The 17,672-nt window shown below is 42.3% G+C and overlaps 2 protein-coding genes across 8 annotated transcripts; one reads left to right on the forward strand and one right to left on the reverse strand.

Moving 5' to 3' along the window:
* Positions 1 to 10,612: 10,612 nt before the first annotated feature.
* On the forward strand, positions 10,613 to 13,627 carry LOC129739954 (keratin, type II cytoskeletal 1-like). The gene is made up of 3 exons (XM_055731527.1): positions 10,613 to 10,819; positions 10,958 to 11,346; positions 12,516 to 13,627. The coding sequence occupies exons 2-3, from the start codon at positions 10,971 to 10,973 to the stop codon at positions 12,647 to 12,649; spliced, it is 510 nt and encodes a 169-aa protein (XP_055587502.1). The 5' UTR covers positions 10,613 to 10,819; positions 10,958 to 10,970; the 3' UTR covers positions 12,650 to 13,627.
* Positions 13,628 to 14,027: 400 nt separating this feature from the next.
* Positions 14,028 to 16,383, reverse strand: LOC129739949 (succinate--CoA ligase [GDP-forming] subunit beta, mitochondrial). Of its 7 annotated transcripts, XM_055731509.1 has the most exons (7): positions 16,278 to 16,368; positions 16,105 to 16,199; positions 15,914 to 16,035; positions 15,479 to 15,784; positions 15,291 to 15,420; positions 15,130 to 15,229; positions 14,028 to 15,072 (listed from the first exon to the last, which is right to left on the reverse strand). In XM_055731509.1, the coding sequence occupies exons 4-7, from the start codon at positions 15,542 to 15,544 to the stop codon at positions 14,106 to 14,108; spliced, it is 1,263 nt and encodes a 420-aa protein (XP_055587484.1). In that variant the 5' UTR covers positions 15,545 to 15,784; positions 15,914 to 16,035; positions 16,105 to 16,199; positions 16,278 to 16,368; the 3' UTR covers positions 14,028 to 14,105. The 7 variants fall into 7 exon arrangements, with proteins under 7 accessions (XP_055587484.1, XP_055587482.1, XP_055587485.1 ...); XM_055731507.1 differs by lacking the exon at positions 16,105 to 16,199 and having other exon boundaries at positions 16,278 to 16,382; XM_055731510.1 differs by lacking the exon at positions 16,278 to 16,368 and having other exon boundaries at positions 16,105 to 16,248.
* Between the last annotated feature and the right edge of the window lie 1,289 nt (positions 16,384 to 17,672).

Below are 17,672 nucleotides of genomic sequence, written 5' to 3' on the forward strand. Positions count from 1 at the left end.
ATCTTTTCGCGGACATGGAGCCATTCGTCTTTCATTATTTGGACGACATTATTATCTGCTCTAAAACGTTTGACGAACACGTAGCAGTTCTTCAGGAAGTGGCAACCAGGCTACGTCAGGCGAATCTCACCATTTCTCCGGAAAAATCCAAGTTCTGTCGCCAACGCATAAAATATTTGGGCTACGTTCTCAGTGAAGGAGGATGGAGGGTCGACGAGGAAAAGGTGGAGAGCATCGTCAAATTTCCAGTTCCAAGTACACGAAAGGAAGTTCAAAGATTCTTAGGCTTATGCGGATGGTATCGACGCTTCATTCCAGAGTTCTCACGAATCGCTGCACCAATCACGGAGCTCACGAAAGCCAAGATCAAATTTCGATGGACAACAGCAGCAGAAGAAGCTTTTCTCAAACTCAAGTCAGCTCTAGTCACCGCTCCAGTACTTGCGATGCCGGACTACACAAAACCGTTCTCAATAGCATGCGACGCTAGCGATGTCGCGATTGGTGCTGTATTGACGCAGGACATCGAGGGAGAAGAACACCCGATCAGTTATTTTTCCCAGAAGCTATCTTCGTCGGAGCGAAAATACACAGTCACAGAAAAAGAGTGCTTAGCAGTTATTCGTGCGATAGAAAAGTTCCGTGGGTATGTAGAAGGAGTACGTTTCGTCGTTTACTGTGACCATTCCGCACTCAGCTACCTGAAAACTTTAAAGAACCCCACAGCTTTGATGAGCAGATGGCTTTTGAGACTCAACGCGTTCGACTTCGAAATCAGGTACCGGAAGGGCAGCTGCAACACCGTACCAGATGCGCTATCCAGAGTAGTCTGTTCGCTAGTGTTTTCGATTTCCGAGGAGAATGATCCATGGTACAAGAACATCGTCAAGCAGGTGGAACGGAAAGGCGATAAATATCCCGACTTTCGTATCGCAAACAACGAGCTCTACAAAAATTGTCATTGCAAGGACGAGGCTGGTTTAATCACGCATCGATGGAAGAAAGTAGTTCCGGAAAACCACCGAGCAGAACTCATTCGTCGATACCACGACGCACCATCAGCAGCGCATCTAGGCTTCCAGAAGACGTGGCACAAACTACAGCAGCACTATTACTGGCCGAAGATGCAGGACAACGTCGCCCGTTACGTCAAAGCATGCACTACGTGCAAGGCTAGTAAAGCGCCCAATATAAGAATGATGCCGCAGATGGGGAAGCTCAAGCCAGCGAAGGTCCCGTGGGAGCTAATTTCTATCGATTTCGTCGGACCCTTAACCAGATCCAAGAAAGGCAACACTGTGCTGCTAGTAATTGTCGACTGGATCACGAAATACGTCATCGCTCACCCGATGCGAGCAGCTGATTCGAGCAAGATGGTCGAGTTTTTGGAAGAAAAGGTGTTCCTCAAGTTCTCCAGACCAAGGATTATTTTATCAGATAACGGCAAGCAGTTCGAGTCGCAGGTGTTTCGGGCGCTGCTAAGCCGTCACAACATCATCCACATGAAGACCGCTTTCTACGCACCGCAGGTCAACAACGCCGAGCGAGTGAACAGAGCTCTTATCACTTGTGTTCGATCGTTGTTGGAGGAAGATCATCGAGAGTGGGACAAGAACCTGGCCGCCATCACCGCAGCTATCAACAGTGCGAAGCACGAATCAACCGGAGTCAGCCCGCACTTCGCCAACTTCGGCAGGGAACTTCTGTTGCACACGGACCTCTACACTCTGCAGGACTTAAACGTGTCGGACGATCCAAAGGTCGCGCAGGAGATGCGGCTATCCACGATCAACAGGATTCACAAATTCATCCAACAGCGGATCAAGAAGACCCACGAGAAGACAAAGAAGCGCTACGATCTACAAAAGCGGACTGTGTCCTTTCAACCGGGCGAGCTAGTATGGCGCCGCTCGTTTGTTCTTTCTTCGAAGGCGGACCATATCAACAAGAAACTGGACCCCAAATTTATTCCAGCTATCGTTAAAGAAAAGCTGGGAGCCAATCTCTACACTCTGGAGGATGTCGTCACCGGAAAGCGAGGTCGCTACCACGTGAAGGATATCAAACCAGACTAGTATTCAAGCTATGTAAGCAACAACGCTGACCACAAGCTCACTCGGAGCACAAAACACGAAATGGAGAAGGCTGAAGGACCAACATCATCTTTGAAACCTCGCCCCCAACAACTCGGAGTAAATTATGCAGAAATCTTCCATTCGAACAACTCAACGGAGCACAGCTGATGCTAATTCGTCGCTAGGACACCGACGAACACGACGAAGTAGGCGTTTATGAAGGAGACAACGGCCTTGCGCGGGACCAGCGTCGGCTGAATGGACTCTGAGAACTCTGCCAGGAAGTTCGTCAGAATTTGGAGAGGGCTGGCAACCTTGCGTGGGATTGCCGCCACTCATTGTCCAGAATGCAATCCTGTCATCTTGAAGCAGCGTAGCAGCGCTGGGGATAGTAGCACTGGTGAGCCACCGTAGCCAGGCGCTACACACCATCGCAGAGAACCCATCCAGGTTCGGGATATTGGAATGTTCGGAAAGTCAAGTACAGCAGCTCCAAACACCATGTCGCTGCAATTGAAAGGATTGTCAGGACATCAAGAAGAGGATTCAGCACCATAGAATACAGTTTGCGAAGAAGTTGTGAGGAGTAGACATCATGACGGCCGCTACTACCATATCGACTCTCTCTCGCCAACTGTCAAAAGCCACACGCACATAATAATCCAGCTATGACCGCTACCCAAGGTAGTCAACAAGAGCCTCTCGAGGTCAAAACACGCCAGTCGTTACTACCACAAACAGGAGATCATCCACCAACCTCAAAAATCTCCGAATCAATCCAAAAACCATCAGCTATGACCACAGCCAAAGCCTGTCAACCAAGCGCAACAGCGCAGGAAATACCGTTAGGCCGATCGGGAAAAATCGTGCATCTGGAAAACGCAGTGAGCAATATCTCTTATCTACCTCCTCGTGAGTACAGTAATAAGTTTAGCTATGTCCGCTACCCAAGGTTGCCAACAAAAGCATCGCCGATGCAAAAAACACGTTCATCGTCAGCACCACATCCATCTGCTTTGCTCGACGACTCCGGAAGATGGGCCCGTCTGAGGGAGCTCATTCGCAGCAGCAGCAACATCCGATTTTGTCCCGCAAACACGAACCCTGCTTATTCAGCACAGTATCAACAGGACGAATCAGGACAACGCCCAGGGTAGCTTGAAAGAGGTTGCAAGATTCCTGCTGACTTTCTCCTAGTCCGGAGGACCATGGCTGACCAGGCTTCCCAGAAATAAGAAAACCGAACAAGTACATCCACAATGAACTCCCGATTAAGACCTTCCGATTAAGACCACCCGATCAAGACTTCCCGATTAAGACCACCCGATCAAGACTATCTTCAATCAACCATGATAACTCCTGATTAAGACTTCCCGATCAAAACCAGCTTCAATCAATCATGACAACTCCCGATTAAGACTTCCCGATCAAGACGAATCTACCAAAAGTTATCTACCAACTTTGTCAAAACCATAAGCTATGAGATCACCATCTACCACGGTCCACACCCCAAAATACGCGCAGCGGAACCACAAATTACCCTCGCCTGAAATGGTGTCGACAGTTCAACTGTCCGATTCAGACTTGACCACAAATCACCAACCTCACAAAATGATACATAGTGGATCATGCACAGTTGTCAAGGGGGTTGCCAAGGAAACATCAAAAGGAACGCGATCTGGAGGCGCGGTATAACCTCTATTCTGGGCCCTTGGTAATTAAGAGGATTAAATCCCTCTTTTCCTTAGACTTCTGTTGCTCTTAGTATAAACCAGTTAAGTTCCCACCTAAATTTCGTTTGTTAAGTTCTATTTGTAAGATCTAGGTTATTATCTCTATCAATAACCATTTGATTTTGGATTTTCGTATGCTGCTGAGGTGGATGTTATTAAGTAGATTGTTTTAAGGATTCGAAGGAGTTTCTTTCTGCCAGATATACTGGTAATGATCGACACATTTGCCATAACTTGTTGGCTTAAATTTTGTTGGATTCTGCCAAGATTCGTTGGCGTAGAGATATAGTTTATTGTTTATGTCCTTAGTCTTTGAAGATACTCACCACTGCAGGGTGACATCAGTACGAGGTTTTCTCGACACAGCCGTCGATTTTAATATCTCCTTCGAACTCCTAGTGGCGTGATTATGAATTTTTCATGGATCCTTATCATGATCCATGAAAAATTCTACCAAAGCAGCAATGTTGTGTTGCATTTAAGGTTAAAGCTAAGTTATTAGTCCTAAAAATATTTCACGATACGAGCGATTGGCAAAATGAACACATTAAACCCATCCCCATATAGAGAAAAATCAGCGTGTTGTTATTGTTAAACCAAAATTGGTTAAAATGCGCCAAGCGTACTTTTTATGCCAAAAGTACCCAAAAATGAGGAAAGCAAACGCAGCGTGCAACAAGAGCTGTCAAACGGGCCACGCGGAAAAGATCGGCCATTTCGGAAAAAGTAAGTGGTGCTCGGACGTGTTGGTGGCTACAGGACGGCGTGCCTCAAAATTTTGCCGAAGGAAAAGCAGAAACCCGCTTCAGAGCGTATTCCCGGAAGGTTGACGACCAGTATCGGTGTCGCGGAATCGGCCGAAAATAAAAGAAAAAAAAAGAAGAAGAAAAAAGAAAACCGGAGAGACGAGCCGGCCAGAAGAGGCGGCATTAAAGAAAAAGAGCAGGAAAAGAAAAAGGAAAGAGCCGCAGGACCAAGTTGCGGCTCTTTTTTCCCCCCTCACCTCAACTGCCTTCCGGCGCGGCAATCTCGGGCGAGCCGAAGAAAATCAGCAGCCCCCTGGTAGACCCCAGGAGGCGCCACAAGTGTAGGAACAAATCAACGAAAAGCAGCAGCCCCCTGGTAGACCCCAGGAGGCGCCACAAGTGTAGGACGGAGGCACGAATCAACCAAGACCAGCAGCCCCCTGGTAGACCCCAGGAGGCGCCACAGGCGTAGGGCCACAGTTCCCGCAGTGCAGCCAATCGGCACTCCGAATCGCCGAGCAGCACAACAAAACTCGGAGGCCCCGGGACTCTGCCGTGAAGAAAAGTGGAGGTCTTCCGGCAGAGAGGGTCCACAAGGGAAAGCAACAGCAACAGCGCCAGCAATCGGCCCCAGGCGTAGGGCGGCCGACCAGCAGCAACGGCGCCACCAATCGGCCCCAGGCGTAGGGCGGCCGACCAGCAGCGACAGCGCCACCAATCGGCCCCAGGCGTAGGGCGGCCGACCAGCAGCAACAGCGCCACCAATCGGCCCCAGACGTAGGGCGGCCGACCAGCAGCAACAGCGCCACCAATCGGCCCCAGGCGTAGGGCGGCCGAATAGCGGAAGAGGCGCGAGGTGCCACCCGATCGGCGCTCGGTCGAAAGGCGGCGGACGCATGCCGGGCAGGCGAGGTGCCGTACAGTGGGATCCATTCGGCGAAAATGCGGTGAGTACACGCTGGTTTGGGGAAGTGTGGGTGTGTCTTGCCATAATCCTTTGTAGCCATCATTTTTATTCATGTGGCATCGCCCACGAAAAGCCTCTTCAATATCTCTTTTGAAAAAGAAACCTATATTAACAGATATTATATACAAACTGGGTTGCCAGGTGCCCAGATTTGTCTGTAAAACCAAGACTTTAGCCCTTCGTCCAGATATTGGCCAGACACAGATTTTCGCTGAGAGTCCCAGACAACCATTTGGTGGGTATTTCGAATTTGCAACGCAAATATACGTGTAAACATATCGTATATAATGTAGCAAAACCAGTATATACGTATCATTTTGGAGGCCATATAGGTACATTAGCAAACATATTCTTGATTTGGATTGTATTAAATTACGATTTGCACGACTTGTCATGCGCATTATTTACGACTACCCTGATTCTATTTGGAATATACTGTGACAATTCACATCATCATATAGATGATTGAGGTTGTAATATACGACATTTTTCGTAACAATATGGAAAGTTTGACGACTTATTTGGTCGTCTTTTGCGACTTGAGTGCAGGGCTCCCATTTTCCGTCAGTTGAAAAAAATATATTTTTTTTTGGGATTTTAAACCAATTGGTTTAATCATCCCCAAAAAATAATAAAAATAAGATTGTTTCAATAAAATGTGTTTTTTGTTGTCAAATTCAAGTTTATATCGTACACATTTATTATTTGCCTGATTGCTGATTTTTTTCCACGTTCATGAATTTATTGTTAGCGCCTGGACTTGATCCCCTGACGATTCGATCAGCAGCTCATGATGGTTCCTCGACGCTATCTGGAATATATAAATTCAAGGGGATTTGCTTCAAAGGCATTAAAACAAAAGCAAATCGTATATTTCTATAACTTAAATCTTTTAAATCGTAGAACACGTCATCGATGATCTAAAAATAGACCAACATTTTGAAGCCTCCTTTAATACGAGTCCAATCATCGATGTCCCATTATCATAAACGATTTTATTGAACTTTTTTGTATTCTTTTACGATTGCCAGCAAATACGTTTTACGAAAATCAGACATGCGAATTAATTTGCAAAGGTATACGATTGCATGCACATTATTACGAATCAATGCAGTTATATACGTATATTATTTTGAATTATTTCATGCATAGCACGACAAAATCTCTCAGTCACGGCTGATCACCGTATATCGGTCGTTTCACGGATTTTTTGCGAATTGTCGTACACAAAGGTCGAGTTCATATGTACATAAACACTTCTTGTCGTAATAAAATCATGCAATGCTTTTAAATACGATAAAGAATATGCATGGGCCGCACATTGTAGGTGCAGATATACGAAAATGAGTATATATAACATTCTATACGATGTAATCTGTAAAAGAAAATACGACTTCTGGTTGTCTGGGGTGCCCAGATTTTACAGACTTTAAAAATTGAGTGATGAAATCAATATTCATGCACCGGATTTGATCCGTAAGTGCCAGATTAGACTGAAATATTGCTTGTATTCATTGGTATTGGATCAATCATTCATTAAACATTTTATTGTTTAAATAAGATCGGCATGGAAACAGTAGGAAACAGCGTTTGTGGTATAGTTCTCAGCTCGAAAATAACCCGAATACCTACTACAGGACAACCAGACCAACAAATACCCCCCCCCCCGCTCACACGCAACATCACATTTCTTGTTTAGTACCAAATTTGTGATTATCCTTATGCACAGACATACACAGACTTTTTTTTCAAAATTGCCCAGATTTTTTATCCTCAACACCTGGCATCCTTGTATACAAATGAGAACCCAACAAACACTTTTTGCTGAATAAACGCTGAAAAAATATCGTGGTTCAATTTTTAATCAGCAATCTGGCTGAAAGAAGGTATCAAAAATTCACTAATTCACGTGTCTTCAGCCTTTAATCATCTTGATCTGGAGAAGTTATTCAGCAAACGTCATTAAACGTCAATTGACGGATCATCAAAAAATAAAAAATAAAAAAAAAAGTCAAATGTCTGTCTGTCAGATGTTTCGCACCCACTTTTTCCCCTCTGTGTTGTTTTTTTTTTTCGTTTCAACTGCCCCGACTTTTAAACCTCCGGCTTGTTGGTCGCATGCCGCAGTACGCTGAACCAATCATGAAATCTGCGGCGCGATGAAAATTTGTCGTTCTTAAGGGGGGGGTAGGGTCTAACATTTTCAAAAAATCGATTTTTTTATTTTTTCATTTTTTTATTGTAAAACATTTCAAGAATGTTGTGTCAAATTTTCAAGTCAATCGAAGCAAAACTGTAGAAGTTATAGGCCTTTATCTCCTCCTATTTAATACTGCAAGAAAGCAAGAGCAGAAACTTCAAACGCGTTTTTCTCGAAAGCACATTTTTAAAGTCCGTGGACATCGTCATTTGAAAACTACTTATCCGATTCTTTTCAAATTTGGAACATATTTTCTACATATAAAATACCAGACCCCAACGTTTTTCTTTTTTGATTTTTTTTATTTTGGGGAGATTTTACAGGTGAAAAATGGCGGATTTTTAAGTGAAAAATCGCAGTTTTTACTTCAAACAGCCACCAAAATTTCATGAAAATATTTTGAAGTTAAATAAAAACGTTGGGGTCCAGAAAAACATATATTAAAAATATTTTGCTCTGATTTTTTGACTTCAGATGATTCTGTGCTGAGATACAGTGTCCACCGCAAATCCTGTTTTCTAAAAGGCATCCTCGAAAATGCTCCGTCACCGGCTCATTTTTCAATATTTTTCTACCAAAAAATTACTAAATGTTCTTTTAACAATGCTTTGTATAATGCAAAAAATTTGAATACATTTGTTTGAACGATAGCTTCAGAAAAAAATCGTGAAAATGGTGTTTTTTTTATACCCGTTAGACCCTACCCCCCCCTTAAGCGACCGACATGCCTCTCAACCGAATATTTTTTTTAAAATAAGTGTGAGAGAAATGATCTTTTTTTCAGTTTTGGGCACCAAAAATAAAATTTTGAGAAAATTTATTCTTTATTTCAAAATTAAGCTAAATGAGAAATCATAAAAAAATCTCATTGCATAAAGAAAAGAAAAATTCCCCTCTCATTCCAATCAAGCCGCCATCATGCAGGGCAATTTTACCACAGTTCACAGTCTGTCAAATTCCAATGGTAGCGAATGGTTGTATACTGTTTACCGGAATTCCATTTACCGGAAAACCATTTACCGGAATGCTATTTACCGGAAATTCATTTACCGGAATGAACCGTTTACCGGAATGCTATTTACCGGAATGTACCGTTTACCGGAATGCCATTTACCGGAATGAACCGTTTACCGGAATGACATTAACCGGAATGCACTATTTACCGGAATGCCATTTACCGGAATAAGAATTTTTAAGTACAAATCGATGATTGTATACCTTATTTTAATAAAAACTTGTTCCGAATTAAATTTATAAAAGAAGCTATATTGTATTTTTTTTCAAGGTTTGGGTACTTTAATTGATTTTATACTTACTAGTGTACCTATTAAAATCGTTTCGGTAGCCGACTCCTCACGCTGCGCGTTGGAACTTGAAAGATATATTGTCCTTCACGCTGTCGCGTGGCGGACGGGGCTAAGGGATCATCCCTAGCTTCCACGCAGACCTAGGAAGCCCCGGCAGACCTAGACCAATGTAATAGGGCCGCCGCTTCCGACGGCGGGTCGGCGGCCACCTCGGACTTGGGAGCCTCGGCGGCCACCTCGGACTTGGGAGCCTCGGCGGCTTTATGCCGCCTCGGCCCCTTCATCCTCGGTGGTTGCGGCTTTGCCGCAAAAGAATAATATTTTAAAATCCCTATTTTTTTTCGAGACAAACGTAAACAAGGTATTCAAATCCAATGGTTGCATACTAATATAGAAATTTGCGATATGAACTTCCGGTTGCACATATACTAGAGTGCCTCAGACTGTATTACTATCACGATGACCTAGACCAATAAAACTTTCTATTAGTTCAGTCTGTCATCTTGTGGAGAGTAGTTCGAAATGTCCAGTGAAGAAGAATTTTACGGGTTTGACGAAAAAGAAAGATGACATGTTATTTTTGCAATTTCAAAACTTATATTCGTGACGATGGTTTTGCGGCAAAGCCGCAACCAACGAGGATGAAGGGGCCGAGGCGGCATAAAGCCGCCGTGGCTCCCAAGTCCGAGGCGGCCGCCGACCCGCCGTCGGAAGCGGCGGCCCTATTACATTGGTCTAGGTCTGCCGGGGCTTCCTAGGTCTGCGTGAAAGCTAGGGGTGATCCCTTAGCCCCGTCCGCCACGCGATAGCGTGAAGGACAATATATCTTTCAAGTTCGAACGCGTAGCGTGAGGAGTCTTGCTAATAGAAATTTTGAGCGTGGCATGAATTCAACTGATGTTAGACATTTTTGCACCTGCAAAAATATTAAAAGCAGAAATTCCGGTAAATGGTAGTTCCGGTAAATGGTTTTCCGGTAAATGGTATAGTCCGGTAAATGGTACAGTCCGGTAAATGGATTTCCGGTAAATGGTATAGTCCGGTAAATGGAATTCCGGTAAATAGTACATTCCGGTAAATGGTATTCCGGTAAATGGTACTTCCGGTAAATGGTACTACCGCGGTAAATGGAATTCCGGTAAACAGTATACAACCGTAGCGAATGGTTGAACAAAGGCTGAAATAGTGTTATGGAAGCAACTCTTCAACTCCTCCTATTGGCTGCACTGTGACTTCTTTAAACACTGAAACATGGTTATAGTTTGTCTTTCTTTATTCAACCATTAAGCTGAAGCAGCAATTACGCTTTAGCTCAGCTTTTGTTCAGCGAATTGCCGTTCTTAAGCAGCCAAAATGTTTATTGGGTAGGGTCAGTGGTATAAGATTGATGGTGGCGAGCGAACATATTATAAAATAATTAATAATAAAGAAAGGAGCGTGTATAGTATATTGAAAATGTGTAAAAATTAACCCTAAATAATATATTTGGAGAAATCGTGTCAAACCAAAGAAAGCTGGTCGAAAGTAAGTGGTATAATGCCGAAACGTGTTCAGCACAGCACTCAGCAGTTCAGCCTGCACATGAATATTCAGCTATATAGCCAGTCACAAGCAAACATCAAGCCGGACCGTGAATTCGCGAAGAACCCTGCTTGGTTAGCCTCTACTGCTGAAGCATCCCGTTTTGAATTTCCGAGCAGACATTTTTGCTGGTACATTAAATTGTCAAGTCTATCAGTTACCGTGAAGTGTCGCTTGGCTTTCTTCGGGTTTTGTTTGGTAATTCAGACGGTAAGTTCACAAATTTTAAATATTGATTTCTTATGAGTGATTTGGAAAAAGCGTTTTCCAAAGGGAAGCCACCACCATCTTTAATTTTTTTCCGCTATGGTCAATCGTTAAAATAAACGCGCACTTATCGTTCTCTAGAATAACTAAGAAAATGGCTGACTGGAGAGATCGTGATGATTCGGACCGCGATCGCGGTTACGGTGGTGGTTCCGGATATGACCGGGAGCGTCGTGACTACCGCAGCGGAGGAGGTGGTGGATATGGCGGCGGTGGTTACCGTTCCGGAGGAGGTGGAGGTGGAGGTTATGGTAACCGCGATGGCGGTTACCGCTCCGGTGGTGGAGGGGGTGGTGGTGGTGGATTCCGTAACGGCGGAGGTTCGCCACGAGGCCCTCCCAGGATTGATCCGGCCAACTCTAAAACAGAAACATTCGAAGTCGACGCCGAGAAGGTCAAGTTCATTATTGGCCGTGGCGGAAACAAAATCCGGGAAATTCAAACCCGTTGCCGGGTGTCGGTGCAGATAGGTATTAACATATGAATCAAATGTCAATTACTACAAATATGCTCAAGTGTGGAAAGGTGGCCACCCTAGCATTTCAAAAGAGGAAGTCGTTTCCTTCAGAATCGGTCTGAATCAGTTAAATGGTATATTGCCGGTGTTCCAGAATAGACGTTTTTATGGTTCGACTCAAGCAATTAGTCTGTCCTCGAGCTGAGAAATATTTCTTCGGGGAGTCACTGAAGAGATAAGCATTTGAACGGACAGAAAAGATGAACCAGTTCCTGTGCTTATTTGCTCATTGGACATTCAGGTAGCTAGCAGGTTGCAGGGTGGTCACTTCGAAACATACAATTTAGGTCACTTCTTTTGATGAAAAATATTACGAGACATTTTCTATGTTAGAGCACGGCTTACTTTTTGTTTCTGTTTTGTTTATTTGTGACACTTTACCAACGCTTTGGCATTCGTGTGTTTTTTGTTTCTGGCTAGCTATTATTATTATTATTATTCAAACCAGATAAAACGGTTGAAGCGCATTCAAAAAAAAGTCGAAACGTTTGATTCAGTAATTATCAAATCAACGATAGGCTTTAATAGTTGTATGTATTGTTCCCCCATTGGTATCTATGTCCTTTCTATGTATGTGCGCCATGGCCTTCGAATTGACTTAGGCTGATAGTTCATCGAGGAAAGGCATCCAACCTTCACGACCTCCAACAATGGTTGACAATCGACTCCGCTAGCCATACCCCAGATGCATTCACTCTGAAATATTTTTATTTAGTTATTTATGGTTGCACATCTATGGTCGGCCACTTACGGGATTTGAATCCAAAAGTTTTCTGCCTATACAGGAAATTGAACACAATACGCCAGGCTTAAACAAGACTCGCGCCAGTAACATTTTTTTGGTTTCTTTAAAATAGTTTGAAATTTTTAGCAAAAATGAATAAGGCTAAACAATGTATAAAAAGCTTCGGATCATGATATGGCTCGTATGCAGTAGAGGGTTGACTCTTACCACTCTTACTGTTTGTTGCCATCATGGCAGTTTATGTCAAGACTTCGGAATAGCAGTTTTTTTTGCATGTTAAAAACATTTTATTAAATCGAAGTGATCACCCTACTTCCAAAAAGCATGCACTTGGTGTTAACAAGCTGTTTTGTATTCTTGCTCTTTCATTCGAACAGACAAACAACGGAATGAAAACGGTTTGAACAACGTTTCCGTCTCTGGTGACCAGTCCAGCATCGACCGGGCCCGGGACATGATCGAACGAATCATCAACGATGATCGTGATCGGGAAGAACATCGAAGGGACTAGAAGGACAATATCTGACCTAGCAGCGCTACGAGTTTTCTTTAACTTGTGCGAAGAATTCTCTTTCGAAACACGAGAGCCCCTTTAATCAGTGCTTAAATGAGAACAGTTTTAAAACCAGAGAAGGACACCCATAACAGAATAGTAAAGAGGAAAAAAGATAATTTGCATTTATTTTTTCTTACACCCTAAAATAGCGTTTAGTGTTAGACGATAGGAGAACAAAATCTACGAGTCTGCAGCAACAGAAACAGTCAAACCTAAGGGAAACCGTCTGCTATTTAAAAATTTCAAGTGTTAAACGTATCACCCGATCCCGTATTTCCTCAACTTCCAAGAGTCCAGCGGCTCATATCTTTAACTCAGTGATATGAATAACAAAATATATATTTGCATATTCCGCCGAGTTCCTACCGAGTTAACTCGAACATAAGATAAAACAATTAAGCGAAAAGCAAATAAGGTGGCAAATGGGTCGGAATACATTTACAGCCATTTATATCCCTAGAGGACTAAGATCGATGCAGCGGTGTAAAAGTGAATGTAATCATCGATCAAGCAAATCCAATCGCATGTAAACTACATTGAACAGTACTAAACGGAACGAGAAAGAAAGTTTGCAATAGTGTGACAAAGACATAAACAAAACATGAGCAGCCTAAACCTATCGCAAGGAGTAACAAAAAGTTGACGCAAAGATACAAATCTCAAAGTAACAAAACAAAGCAACAACCACAACAATACAATTCGACCGATTCTTCAGTGATTAACACGAAAAGCTGTGTGTCTATTGTCAAGTCCGATGTATCATACATTCCTGAGCGCTTGTCGCTTTTGGAAATAGATATCGCTGGGAAGTTCTGTGTTTTCTAAGGATTGGTCAGATTTACTTTTGTCATTACTAATGTGAAAAATGTTTTTTTTTATTATTTTCTTTCTTTTTATTTGATGAGATTAAAGCTGAAACTGGTAACGAATGAAGATGTGGTTCGCTATTTTGTTTATCCGAAATCTGACCTTCTTTTACCAGATGAATTTACCGTTGTCCAAATTTTTCCTGTTAAAAACTTGAAAAACTTCAACACCTGAATCTCCGTTGTCAAAAGACAATAGAAATCAAGATTCGGGAACCTATGTGAAGACTGATTGGACATATGATGTGAGGAGATCCATGTAGACATCGAAGAAAAAATAGGTCCAGGAGCTTGTGTCAGCAAAGTACGCCAACAAGAATCAGTCAGTCGGCCAAGTGAAAACTTTCGCCCAACATCGTCTACATTGGAGATGGCCCCAAAAGTAAGTACCTATTACAAACTGATTGGTACCATAAACTATCCTATCACAGGAATTTCTTTCGTCACAAGCACACTTACTATATATATAAATGCAAAAAATTAATAATTTTGGATATCGCCATAATGTACACATTTCTAAGAAAATAAACATCTCATCCAACACCTTAGTTTAAAGACCTGACGGCCTTCTTCGCCGCGTCGTCCAAATCCTCAGCTGAGTCAATCTTCAACCCAGAATCCTGAAGTATTTTTTTTGCTGCATGTACATTCGTTCCTTCAAGGCGCACTACCAATGGCACGTTCAGTCCTATTGTTTTGGTGGCATTCACAATACCATTCGCAATGGTCGCACAGTTAACAATTCCGCCGAAAACGTTTACCAATATGGCTTTTACATTTTTATCCGATGTCAAAATCTGGAATGCCTTCAACACTTGATCCTCTTTAACGTTGCCACCGACGTCCAAAAAATTCGCAGGACTTCCTCCGTTCAATTTAATAATATCCATAGTGGCCATTGCCAAACCCGCACCGTTTACCAAACATCCAATATTTCCCTCCATGGCGATGTAGTTCAGATTGTATTTACTTGCTTCTATTTCTTTGGGATCTGTATCTTCATGAACATCCATCGCAAATATATCCTTTTGACGGAACTCGGCGTTGTCATCGAAATTCAATTTGGCATCGACGGAAATGACACGTCCATCGTCGGTTTCCGCTAGTGGATTGATTTCAATTTGTGTGGCATCGACTTTGATGAAGAGACTGTATAACTTTAGAATTTCTCCGGCAGCTTTTTCCACTAGAGGGCCTTTGAATTCAAGAAATCGTGCCACTTCTTCGGCTCGTTCCTTGCTTATACCTTCAACTATACTGATGGGAACGGTTTTGATCTTATCCGGTGTTTCTTCTGCAACTGCTTCAATGTCCATGCCACCGGCAGGAGAAGCAATCAACACAGGTCCATTATGCTCGCGATCCATCACGATTGATAGATAGGTTTCGCGTGCAATGTTGATACTATCGGCAACCATAACCTTTTTGACCAGAATGCCCTCTTTGGGCGTTTGTTTGGTGATCAATTTGGCACCTATCATCTTATCCACCAGGTTAAGTACCTCCTTGGTGCTGAAAGTTAAAAAAAAAATTAGAAATTTTCACTGTCTGTAAATGATGTCTACCCACTCGTTAGTAATGTGAACGCCTCCCTTGAACCCATTATCAAAATGACCTTTGCCCCGACCACCAGCAAGTATCTGCGCCTTCACCACGTATTCCTTTACACCTGGAAGTATTATTATGTGTTATTAACAAATGACTTATCAACTTTAATAATCACTACGAACTGAAATCTTTGAGCAAATTTTCGTCTTTTTTTCCTTCCAAAACCCGGAAAGCCTGAATAGCAACTCCACTTTCCTCTAACAATTTTTTGCTCTGGTACTCTAACAGATTCAAGTTTCTCTTCAGCACTCTCTAAAAGAAAAAGTTAATCTTACGTTAAAAAAAACTTTGAATATTTCTCAGTTCCTACATTCTGAACAGTTCCTCCTCGAAGCCAGTGCTGCATATGAACCCTCGATAACGCCAAGGAAGACATGTTTCCAACAACCGAGATTCACTGTGGCCTGAAATGAAGTAAAACTGATTTCCAATCGACGTGTTATCTTCGGTCGATGTTTCCTCTCCGGTTATATTTCGTTCGTTGCATTCATTGGCTTTTTCATATTTGCTGATAGAGCATGAAGTCGGTTTATGAGATAAGCGATTGGCTCGAAAAGTAGAATCGAATACTTCGCTCAACTGATGTATCGCACAAGGGAAACAAATTGGCGATAGTCTGTATCATTATGATCATTTTCAGGACGCATGAAAAAAAAATTTAATCTTATGTTATTATCATCGTTGATAGCTACAATTAATTAATCATCGTATCCAATGTTATGCAAATAACGCCTTTCAATTATACCTTTTTTGTTTCTAATTTGCTAATAATCTTTTATTTAATTGTTCATGACGACTTTTCAGGTTCAAACTCAATGACTTGTTAAGCTTTAACTTCAACTTCAATATCATTCAGCTTATCGGTATCTGAAAAGAAAATAGTAATCTTTCACACGGTTAATGTAAATCTAATAAGGGACACAAAATTCGATGTACCATGTATAACTACGGTAAATAGACCTCCTTTAAGGATGATCTCCTTCTCATGTTTACTGCTTTTAATGTTATGAAACCATCGCGGCGGCGACTAACTATATTATGATATGAGTTCCGAAAAATAGCTGTATGGTGAAAATACAACCAGTAAAATCAAATATGAAAGTACTTACAGTGTGGCTTCCAAGTTTTATTAGAACAGGGACTTTGATTGAAATTCGTGATAAACTTGCTTAATATACTGAAAGTTGTTTGTGATAGCTGTGGAGTTAAGAACTGGGTTGCCAGGTGCCCAGATTTGTCTGTAAAACCAAGACTTTTGACCCTTCGTCCAGATATTGGTCAGACACAGATTTTGCCCAGATTTTTTATCAGAGTGCCCAGATTTTACAGACTTTTGAAATTGAGTGATGAAATCAGTATTCATGTGTCGGATTTGATCCTGAAGTGCCAGATTAGACTGAAAATCTCGCTTGTATTCATGGGTATTCGACCAATCATTCATAAACATTTTTTTTGGCATGGTACGTGGTAGGAAACAGTGTTAGTTATGTAGTTCTCAACTCGAAAATAAACCGAATACCCCCCCCCCCCCCCCACCTCACACGCATCGAAAAACTTCTTGTTCAGTATCAAATTTGTGATCTTCCTTGTGCACAGACACACACAGACTTTTTTTCAAAATTGCCCAGATTTTTTATCCTCAACACCTGGCATCCCTGGTGAGGAACAACCTCGAAATATGTATGGGTCGACTTACGATGACGTAATTCCCTTCTATATGGTGACCTACACGGAAATTAATAAAAAAGGTAAAATTTACCGAGATAGCAAGGTGAACGCTCGTGAAAGCCAAAAAGCCTATAAGGCATTTCCCCACTTGTCAAACGAACAGCTGATTCCTCATGTTTACATTTTTTCGGCATAACGTGGTAGCACTGACCACACTGACATGACACTTAGAACAAAAATTCAACCATTTTCTGTCTAATTTTTTGTTGTCAGATTTAGCAGGTTCGCAATACCGACGGCAGGTGGCGAACCTGAAAAATTTGACAAAAAATGCCCTGTACACACAAAACTTTCGAGGCTCCACTTAGCAAAAATGAGCTGTTACTTTCCGTTAGCAAAATTTTTTTTTTACTGTTGAGTTAGCACTTTCCCAAATTATCATGACTTTTGCTCGATTTGAGTAAAAATAACCAATTTACTACTAATTTTAGCATTAATAGTAGCATGGACTCAAACTTTTAGCCTGTGCCCAAACCGCGTACTTTATGTGCTCAAATTTTATACTGTATTTGTTTTCTCCACTCGTGGAGTGTTCCACCGTACCCGATAAAAACAAACACAAATCGTCGCCAGTGTATTGCTACCTCCCTCACTCACACGCTCTCTCGCAACACTGGCAAAATTATCGGTGGGCCACCGTCCGTTAGCATAACTCCGACAGGTCAAAACCAGTGCAACACCGTCCGAATAAACAAACAGTTTGACAGCAGCTAGTGGTGCACCAGTGCAACACTAGTGCAACACTCGGCATAAACAAATACACTATTAGAAAGGCG

This window comes from Uranotaenia lowii, chromosome 1 (genome assembly GCF_029784155.1).
Source record: "Uranotaenia lowii strain MFRU-FL chromosome 1, ASM2978415v1, whole genome shotgun sequence".
Lineage (NCBI taxonomy): Eukaryota > Metazoa > Arthropoda > Insecta > Diptera > Culicidae > Uranotaenia > Uranotaenia lowii.